The sequence below is a fragment of the Limanda limanda genome, chromosome 19 (genome assembly GCF_963576545.1).
Source record: "Limanda limanda chromosome 19, fLimLim1.1, whole genome shotgun sequence".
Classification (NCBI taxonomy): Eukaryota; Metazoa; Chordata; class Actinopteri; order Pleuronectiformes; family Pleuronectidae; genus Limanda; species Limanda limanda.
In genome coordinates, this window is record NC_083654.1 from 22,424,900 (window position 1) to 22,435,807 (window position 10,908).

General features: G+C 45.5%; 1 protein-coding gene across 1 annotated transcript in view; it reads left to right on the top strand.

Annotated features, from left to right (window-relative positions):
• Positions 1-6,637, top strand: part of LOC133025567 (collagen alpha-1(XIV) chain-like) — a 77,162-nt gene extending 70,525 nt beyond the window's left edge. The window contains 11 exon segments of the mRNA XM_061092262.1: positions 799-894; positions 1,034-1,087; positions 1,273-1,326; positions 1,512-1,565; positions 1,849-1,920; positions 3,011-3,046; positions 3,370-3,436; positions 3,519-3,707; positions 3,859-3,936; positions 4,018-4,173; positions 6,363-6,637. Of these exon segments, the coding sequence (XP_060948245.1) occupies positions 799-894; positions 1,034-1,087; positions 1,273-1,326; positions 1,512-1,565; positions 1,849-1,920; positions 3,011-3,046; positions 3,370-3,436; positions 3,519-3,707; positions 3,859-3,936; positions 4,018-4,173; positions 6,363-6,637 (1,131 nt within the window).
• The last annotated feature ends 4,271 nt before the right edge of the window (positions 6,638-10,908 follow it).

The following is a 10,908-nucleotide window of genomic DNA, read 5'->3' on the forward strand; positions in this document are numbered from 1 at the left end:
ACAACTCAACTTCTTCTTGACCTCCGGCTTTCCACTGAGACTGATCAGATGTTAAGAAACTAACCACAGAAACGTTTGGTTCTGTCTGTTAGAACCTCAGTGTCCTCGTGGCTCATTTGTGGGTTTGGCTTTAATTGAAGATCTGTATGAACATAGGATCTAAAAAAAACCTTTGCGGTTTAAAGGCGCTGAGGTTTAAAGACGTCCTTAACTATTTATCTTATAACTTCCTTCACTGTTACGCTGATGACATTCAACTGTCTGTGTTTCTTTGCAGTGCATTAAAGGACTGTGTTGTGCAATAATGGTTAGGAGTGATAAGATGGTGTGCCTTTAGGCATTCAATACATTTGGTTATCAAAATAAAATATAAAACATTAATATTGAAAATATTAATATTAAATTAAATCATAACTTTAGTTGGTTAAAGTAACCTTGGGGCACCACCCTTCAAAGAAGGGGAAAGATAGCCAATTTATTGATTAAGATCAATGAAACCTGTTGCCCCCTGGGAGATTGAGTTCCTTGGCTTTCTCAAGACAAATAAACATGCTGTCTTCAGGCTTGGACCAACATGGAAGACCTTTGGTTTCATAAAACCTTGTGACATACCCAACACTAATGACATTCAACTGTCTGTGTTTCTTTGAAGTGCATTAAAGCACTGGATCCTCATTGCTACAGTTAGCATTGCTTCTCGAATGTTTCATGTTTTCTATTTTTAATCATTACTTTTTGGTATAATACAAATTCTTTACGAAATACACATTACCCACTCGTCTCTTTCTGTGTCTCCAGGGCCTGACCGGTCCAGTGGGCGATGCGGGTGTACCAGGACCTCAGGGACCCCCGGGACCACAAGGACACAGCGGACGCTCCATCATCGGACAACCAGTAAAACATAAACACACTCCTACCACGACCAGTACACCCCTGAGTCACCTCACTGGGAACTACTTTATATATATTATATATAGTCGACTGCTCTGTATATTTAATAATTAAACTAAATGTGTATTATTTGTACCTGCAGGGGGCGCCAGGAGAGAGAGGGCAGAAAGGTGAGGCCGGACAACAAGGCACACAGGTAACTTCACTCATCTCTGAATCAAGAGTCTGAATCCGTTCACTGGCGTAAACGCCTGTTGACGTGTCACACGTGTCACACGGAGACCGGCGGTTCGATCCCTGTGCTCATGTCTCTGACAGCAGAGTCAGATCTGAGGTCAGAGGTCAGAGCGTCACAATAACGAGCGCCCTCTGCTGTTTCAGGGAGTGGCTGGTCGAGCTGGAGCTACAGGCAGAGAAGGACCACCAGGACCCAGAGTGAGTCGCACAACATGAACACACAACATGAACACAACACCACACACACACACACACTCAGCTGCTGACTCCTCTGTAACACCATCTACAAATCAAACGACAGTGAAATCAAACAGGAACCAATGAAATCAGCATTTTAAATATCATGAGGTCAAATAAAGGATTTGTGCTGTGCTGCTTCACAGGGCCTCACAGGGAAAGACGGCCTGCAGGGCCGGGCCGGGCCCCCGGGCACCATCGTAAGTGACACCTAGAACATTTAAAGTCATGGAACTTAGATTTATTACGTCATCTCATAATTATTAGAATAAATTGAAATTATGAGATATAGATTTGCCTTGTCATCTCTTAATCTTGTCTTGTAATTATCTCATAATTTTGTTCCTGTATTATTTTATACTCTAGCAGAACTTGTTTATCTATTTTAATCCCTAATTGTCTTTGTGTGACTTCATATATTTATGTTTGTGTGTGTGCGTTCATGTTGGAGTGAGAGCTTCACGTGTGTCTCTGTCTCCTCAGGGGACGCCAGGCGCCCCGGGCGCTCCAGGAAACACCGGCGCTACAGGGAAACACGGCGAGCTGGGACCTCCGGTGAGTCTGTCGGCCAATCAGACGCCGGAGACAGTAGAGCTGCCTCGGCTCAGTCGTCTGTTCATGTGTTTGCCGTCACCTGACGAAAGCTGCTGGTTGAATATCCAGGAAGTGGTGTCAGTCAGACTTAACGGAGTCAGAGAGCGAGGGATTAACTGCTTCCTGTCCGGACTCGGGTCCGAGCCGCTAGCTCCATCATCGCTCGGAGGAAACAACTAATCCGGATTTCTATGTCCTTTATTCTTCTGTCAGGGTTTTGAAAATACACGCATCACATCCTGTTTTTTACAGATTCAGCAGTAATTCATTAAAACATACTTGATAATTGATAACTTGATAATGATAATTCTAAAATCCACATTCAAATGACTAAAAGAAGTCAAATGTGCCTCACGCCCTCTTTGTGCTTGTTTGTGTGAAGAGTCAAAAGTGACTTTATCCAGTTTGAGGTCAGATTTTTACACTTTTTACATCTTGGTGGTTTTTATTTGTGTATTTGAAGCAGATGAAGGATTCAAATACACAATTTGAATCCTTCATCTGTCGTCTGAATCGGAAGTTTTCAGAGAAACGAGCTGAGCAAACGTTAGCAGCAGCTCAGCCAATCAGAGACGAGTCAGAAACAAACAGACGTTCAACTCGCAGATAATGAAACCGTTCGCATCAGGAGGTTTTGTTCAAGTCGACAAAGCTGAAATCTTTGACAGTTTTATTTTGTATCTTTGATTCTGACAAAGACTCAGAAATCTTCACTGGAGCCTGAACTTAGTGGAGTGAGATGAAGGATGAGAACAAAGAACAGCATCAGGTTACTGAGCTCTCAGGTGTGGAGCAGCTCCTCGGGGGTTTGAAACATCACGTCCACATCTTCAGTGACTTCATGTTCGTTCCACAAGAATCAGCAGAAGACTGAAAGTTCAACGTTCACAGTCGTGAGAAGATAGAATCAAAGGTTCAGGATCAGCTGCAGAATCTTTCTGTTTTCATTCCTGCTCGACCTCAGGACCCTGAACCTCTTTGCTGCTCCAGACCTCCTCAGTCTGACTGGTTGTGTTTCTCCTGGTGACATCAACTCTTCTTTGTGTTGCAGGGTGCTGCCGGAGGCAAGGGAGAGAAAGGAGAACGGGTAAGTGTCTCCGTCCGTCAGGCAGAGGATTAAAGACTTAGAATGATCCGCTTGTTTCTCAGGACAGAACAAAGATCCTCAACCCAACCGGTTCAGGATCCAGAGCAACTCGTAATGAAATGACACAAACACCATCATCACTGGTTTTCTTTGGGAAACGTTCAGTTTACATCTGCAGATTTAAAACCATGTTGCAGTTGACATGATATTTAACAGCTTTCATCACGACGTGTTGGTCGCTGATGCAGCAGCTCACGCCTCAGTCACTGCTCCAGTCTGTGAAAGACTCTGGAGATACTGACCAATAGGATCTGTGTGTTCAGGGCGACCTGCAGTCGTCGGCGTCGGTCCAGGCCATCGCCCGGCAGGTGTGTGAGCAGCTGATCCAGAGTGAGTCACCGCAGCGTTTACTTCTCACACACGTTCGTTCAGGATCTGTCTGTTCACGTGTTCACCTCCCGCTCGGTTTCAGGCCACATGGCGAGATACAACTCCATCCTGAACCACGTGCCCAGTCCGCCAGTGTCCGTCCGCACCGTGCCAGGACCCCCTGGGGAGCCCGGGCGCCAGGGGACCCCGGGGACCCAGGGAGAGCAGGGGCCGTCGGGCAGACCCGGGTTCCCAGGACAGAACGGGCAGAACGGGCAGCCTGGAGAGAGAGGTAGGGCGGTCCAGACCCAGATCCACCAGGAGAGGGTTCACATGGAAGGAAGAGAAACCTGGAGTTTAAAGATCTGGATCTCATCTGTCTGACCCAGTTTACATTTCATCTCCATCTTAAGATTTTCTTCTTTCTCCCACGTTTTAAACAGGTCAAACAGGAGAGAAGGGGGAGAAGGGATCTTTAGGAGTCGGAGTCCAAGGCCCCCGAGGACCTGCCGGACCCCCAGGTAACTGAACTCCAGATCACTTGTACTCATTCATGTGGAGGAGAACAGATCGGACACTCTTCCTCCTCTTCCTCCTCCCAGGTGCTCAGGGTCAGGGCAGACAAGGGAACCAGGGTTCGTCAGGGCGACCCGGGAACCCTGGGGCCTCAGGTCGGCCGGGGGTCCCTGGTCCTGTCGGCCCCTCGGGACCCCCGGGGTACTGTGACCCCAACTCCTGTGTGGGCTACAACGTGGGAGGTACGTATACCTGAACTCTTCAGTTTGAACCATCGTGTCTAAAGTCTGTACACATCATGTTAGTTAATATCTAATTTAACTAGCTTGTTTATATTATATTTATAATAAATAAGCCGAACTGTATATTTGAGCATGAAGGTGAAACGTTGAATTCCTCTGATTCCTCTGAGTGAAACGTCTGCATGGGACTGAAATCCTCCGCCGAGTATCTGAAGCTGAAACAACCTGAAATACGATCACACACCTAGAAGCAGAATTCAGTTTTAATGACAGCAGCCGTGTGTGTGTGTCTGTGTGCGACTGTGTGTGTGTGTCTGTCTGTCTGTGTCTGTGTGTGTGTCGTGTGTGTGTGTGTCCTGTGACACGTTGACATCGAAGCTTCATCATCATCTCTGAAGTCGTCTTAAAGGTTCACTGAACCCAAATCATTGATCATTCATGATTTACACAGATTCTAAATATCAGTTCTAACGTCCATTCATCTGAAATGAGTCAAAACTAAAAACAGAAATTGTCTTTAAGCAAAACTATGTGACTGAGCAACAGCGCCCTCTGCAGCCTAGTGTGGAAACAGCACACTGATGTCCTCTGGTAGTTTGAAGGAAATCAATTCAATCAGATTCACTTTGAAACAGTGAACTGAATTCTGCTTCTCAACACAACGAGTGTGTGTTTGTGTTTGTGACGCCGCTCGGGGGGGTTTTCTCTTACAGTTATCGCTCATTAAAACTACAGCGTCACTCATTTCTAATCACATCACCTCAGAGATATCAGTCCACATACTGTAAATATCACAACACAACTCAAATCCTCTCCAGAGGTTTTACAGCTTCACAGGATTTACCACAAACATCAGTCAACAAAGAATCCTACATTTATTCATTTCATTCTCAAAGTGATATTTCTAAAAGAAAACCCTCAGCGAGTCGTCTGGTGAAAGCATGACTGTGTTCATATTTACTGTTTGTTGAGGTCAAAGGTCACAGCGCGGGCTACACCGTGCAGTGCAGCTCGCGGCCTGCAGGCGGCGTCATGTGAGGAACGTCTGCATGACTTCCAGACTGTGTGATGTGGTCTCACTGGTGGAACTGGACTCTGACGTCTCCTCACTTCTTCTTCTAGATTACGATCATCCGGTTCCTCTTTTCCCAAACAAGCTTCACTGACTCAGTGTTAAAGTTTAATCTCTTTTGTCTGCAAACTGCACGCTGCTCTAACCCCAGAGAACTTTACTTTGAAAGATTTCACTTGAAAACATTAAATCAGCTAAAACAGTTTGAATATGAGTTAACAGATAACAAGTCTAATGCTGTCCTGGCAGAACATAAAGACATTCACACCAAGATTCTCTCATTTAACTCATTGTTGCTTATTCTTACTTTGAAATTGAAAAACTTTTGTTTTGGTAACCGTTGGTAACATATGCTAATCATCTGCAACCCTTAGTAACTCCTGGTAACCCTTTTTAACGCTTAGTAACCCTTGGTAACTCCTGGTAACCCTTGGTAACCCCTTGTTACCCATGGTAACTCCTGGTAACCCTTGGTAACGCTGGGTAACCCTTGGTAACGCTGGGTAACCCCTGGTAACCCCTTGGTAACGCTTGGTAACCCCTGGTAACCCCTGGTAACCCCTTGTAACCCATGGTAACTCCTGGTAACCCTTGGTAACGCTTGGTAACCCCTGGTAACCCCTGGTAACCCCTTGTAACCCATGGTAACTCCTGGTAACCCTTGGTAACGCTTGGTAACCCCTGGTAACCCCTGGTAACGCCTGGTAACCCCTGGTAACCCCTTGGTAACGCCTGGTAACCCCTGGTAACCCTTGGTAACCCCTGGTAACCCCTTGGTAACGCCTGGTGATGCTTGGTAACCCCTGGTAACCCTTGGTAACCCCTGGTAACCCTTGGTAACCCCTTGTAACCCATGGTAACTCCTGGTAACCCTTGGTAACCCCTGGTAACCCCTGGTAACCCTTGTCCTTCTGTGTCTCTTGCTCCTTTCTTCTTGCCCCGCCCCTTTCCTCCTGTCTCGCTAACCCAATCCAAATCCAAACCAACGCCTCAACATTGCTTCCTGTGGTGGCGGGTCGGCCATCTTTGTTGTGGGCGCTCACTGACTGTCTGCCTGTCTGGCCGCTGCGCCGCCGCCTCGCCGCTCGCTGCTCGCCGCTCGCTGCTCGCCACGCAGAGGCTGAGGATGACTCTCACGGCGCCGCTGTCCCCGCAGTGCAACTGCCGTCCGATGTTTTCCAGAACTACGGCGAGGCGGATGAGGACGACCCGTACCGCTACTACCAGCCCAACTACCCCGCCCCCCGGCCCGTGTCACCTGACGACCCGGCGTTCGGACAGGACGACATCGAGCTGACGTCGCCCGGCGTCCGGCGCAGCGCACGCAGCCTGGAGGGGGAGGAGCCAAGGCTGGGGCCCAAGAGGAGGCTAAAGAGGGGAGGGACTAACTAGCTGAGAGGAGGTGATTGGAGGACAGAGGGCCACCAGCTGTTTCTGATTGGACGGTTTGGAGCCTCATGGACTAATCAACAAGTGCCTGAAGGGGGGGGTTTGATACGGACATCGGGGGGGTGTGGGGGGGGGGGGACGTGTCTCCATGGAAACAGCATCGACTGATTCTGTCTTCACATCCAAAGTTTCTAAAACAAAACGTCTAAAAGTAGCAGCTGGTTTCTGACCTGTTGGTTAAGTGCCTCGTCATTGTCGTCCGGGATCTACACTGATGATTGTGTTGTGTTGTGTTGTGTTGTGTTAATTCAGCGCAACACAACAACAGACCGACACTCGTCATGTTTGTGTCTGTTTGAGTTTTGTGTCGGCAGACGTCAGGTTCAACTTCACTCTCGATTAAACACAAACTAAGTTCAACAAATACAATTTTCTGATTTGATCGACACACACTTCACTGAATCTCAGTCGCGCTAACAGCTAACGTTGCTAACTTTAAAATAAAAAGCTTTAGACACAAAGTTATGTGTCAACAATATTTATAACAAAGTAAAAGTTGATGTTTTCGTGACAAACACTTTCTGCTGTTTGATTTTCATGTTTTACACAAAGACTCTAAACAAAGATGGACGACAGGTGAAGCAGAGTCCGATGTTAAACTCTTCTCCTCCATGTTGGTGGATGGGACATGAAATAAGATGGTTTCTGTCATTTCAGGTCGTTCTGATCTCACTGATGTTTGTTAAAGATATAAAAACAGACTGAGACGTCATGATTGACAGCTGAGACTGACTCAGGATTGGTCGAGCAGGTGTGTGGGCGGGGCCAAGTCAGCGCTCGGACACGTGGGAGGAAGTGGAAACGTGTCGTCCAACTTTATTTACAGTCAATGTTTGTGACAAAGATCCAAAAAATATCAAAGATCTGTTATAAAAACCAAGACTTAAAAATCTGAGTTTCTTTTACGTCTTTTTTTAGTTGTTATGGTTCCAACGTTTGCAGCTCGTTAGAAAACAGTAAAAACTGTTATTTATGTCATTTATTTTGCATGGTTTGGTTTGATCTCTTTTTCCTGTGATGTTTGAGTTTCCTTTAGTTTCCCGGAGCCACAGACACATTTTACTGTTTGCTATAAAACCATTTTATGTCCGTCGTGTGCAGTTATTGTCGCAGTGTGTCGCTCACGCTGGTGTCGCTCTGTTCCTGAGAGGAACCGAGTTGTAAAGACAAACGCTAACAGCTCAACATGAGAGTTATTATCATATTTCTTTGTAAAAGTGTTTCTGTCGTTTCTGGATGTTGAACCAGCCGAGGCCGCTTCCCTCTGCGTCTGGATTCTGTTTTCCTATCTTTGGATTTTGTCACGTTCATCATGAAGCTTTGATTCCATTCGAGCCTCCATCTGTCCCGGTCTCGATTATTAATTTTTCATATTTTATGCAGAAAGCAGAGACGTAGACATTGTGCTCTGGTGGAAGCTGAAAGTCTTCAGTTGCATTTATTCCTTTGATCTGTTGCATTTGTGTCTCTGCCGGAGACCAGTTGTATGAGCAGGTCCAGTTGTTTGGACAAAGCTGCGCCGCATTTATTTACTTCTTGAAATGTGTTTTTACTTTTTATAATTTTGTCTGGACTCCAGCTCCGTGAGGCCGTCGGGTCCGAGAGGAAAAGCTTCTTTCTAATATAAAATCAAGGAAGCAATTCACTTTTTACTTGGTATTGATTTTCTCAGAACAATAAAACTGAAGTACAACCGTGGCCACTGTTTGTGTGTTTGTGTATTTGTGTGAGTGTGTGTGTCCTTCACATTCAGAGCGACACAAGTCGGGGAATTTGTACTTGACTCTACTTTCAGGACATGTGACAGAGATAGTGACCTTTGACCTTGACACTTTTGATCGACAACTGCAGATGAGAGCTCCTCCTTGTTGACAGTGACTTACTGCTGCCCCCGTGTGGTGAAGGGCTGAACAACAGACGTCAGACTTCTTTTTTTTGAGAGGCCGAAGATGTTTAGTTTGTTTTGAACAGTTTATTAAAATAAAATACAATTGTACAAACAAATCCACAGAGCGAACGTAACCATGAGCCATGTGTGATGTTCATGACCACAGGGAAATCTTCTGTCATGTGACACGTGTGCGTCACATGATCATTAAGAGCAAATCGAATCCTGACTGAAGATCATAAAGAGCTGGGTCATGTGACACGAGACGAGAGACGAGAGTTCAACACGTTGAGAAGAAGGAAACGAAAAACTTCCAAACAGAAAAGAAGCAAATTCATACAAACAAAACATCATTAAAAAGAAAAGGATGAAGAAACATAAGAAAAGCATTTATTGATGGAAACGCCTTTTTCTCTTTTCTCTTCAGACACAAACTTTACATGTTTTAAACAACTTTCAAATGAACTGAGGATTAATGTTAATTAATGTGCGTGTGTGTGTGTGTGTGTCACACTGCGAGGTGTTTTGTTGTTTTAGTTCCCATGTTGTTTATATGTGCGTATTGTTGCGCCACACCACAAGGGGGCAGGGTCATCTTAAAATGGCTCTTACACAATTAGAGCTACAATTAAATCACAAACTATATTTTCTTACAGCACAAATAATACACAATCACTTACAACATTCTGGCAACGTAGGAATGACAAGGAAAAAACTGACAGTTTGTGTGTCAAGAACTTGTTAGGAATCTAATCAGCAGCGCAGCATCGGGCCCGTTATTCACTGAGTGTGTTTGTGTGTTTGTGTGTTTGTTTTGTATCCAATTGAAACCAAACTTAACTTAACGATGATTGAGACCCTTTGGCTTCTGTAGTTGAGCTGATGTCCATCTTTATTTCTTGGCTGGAATATGTGAGAACCAACATGTCAGAGTGAGAAGCTCAGGACCTTCCTGGTGATTGGAGCCGGAGCAGGTGAATCTCTGCAGCAGAGAGAAGGTCGTGTGACCTCCTGCTGCTCCTCCTCCTCCTGACCTCCTGCTGCTCCTCCTCCACCTGACCTCCTGCTGAGATGTTTCTGTGTGAAAGACGAACTCAGCAGGAGGTCTGGACCCAGGTCTCCGGCCTTCAGCTTGTGGCTTCCAGCGAGCTTCATGCTGGGAGGTGTGGGCCCCAGAAGGATCCTCCTGGTGGATGGAATACCCTGTGGGATGTGGGCTGCTGCCCCCTGCTGGTGAACAGTTCATCTCTTCTCCAGGTGCAGGTTAGTTCCATGTTGGTTCCAGCTCTGAACTCAGACCAGTGAGCAGAGAGAATAAAAGCTGCTGAGTCACTGCGGCTGATCAGCAGCTTCCTGTCAGTGGATTGATTCTGTGTTGGTGCTGTGAACCTTCCTCACTCAGCGTCTGGACTCAAACCTCCAGACTCTCACGTCTCGGGTTCATTATGTTTGAATCACAAGTGATTCCTCAGGATTGTGTCTTTAAAACATACAGTTCTTATAGCACAGTGAATATCTGAGTGTCTGTAAACTGCAGCCACTGTGTCAAACCTCCGAGCTGAAAACTCCTTTTACTTCTATGAGCAATTTGAAGGTTTACATCACTTTTATTTTGACTTTTACGACCTTGAAGTGAGAGAAACCTGCTAAAAGCCTTGTTGTGTTTCTGATGTCCTTTGTTTAATTGTCACTCTTTTGACTGATACAGGATTTCTTGGACTAAGGTGAAATGCAAATCCTCTCCCAGGATGTGTCACGCATTTTCCTGGACTGAAAAATTCAAATGATGCTGGCTGATGATTAGAAATGATTAAAAACACAATGAGGTGTTTCCTGTGGTTGGATTCAGCTCTGGGTCACGGAAGCTTTTCTCAGTTCACTGTGAGACAACAGAGACACACAAACAACAAGAAAGAGACAAAACAAACACAACGAGACACAAGACGAATCCCAAATAGAGATGCAGAATGAGCACAAAGACACAAAAACTACAATGAAGATGCAAAACATGACAAAAATATGCAAAACAACCAAACAAACAGAAAGAGACGACAACAGGTGTGTGTCTGCAGTGTTTGAGTGTGTGTCCTTGCCTCAGTGTGGGAGGTTTGTGAGTCTGTGTGTTGTGCACTGACGTCCAGTTGTGAGGCAGAATTCAAACAAACTTTCCTTTTCACCTTCCTGGTGTTTCTGTCACAACCTTCGTTTCCTCCGGAGCTTTTTTTCTGCTCAGATTTGTGACTCTGACGCCTCTGGATTATTATTTTAAAGACTATTTTAAGCCTTGAGTGAATCAGTTTTTAACTTTTGTTGCTAAGCAATGTTG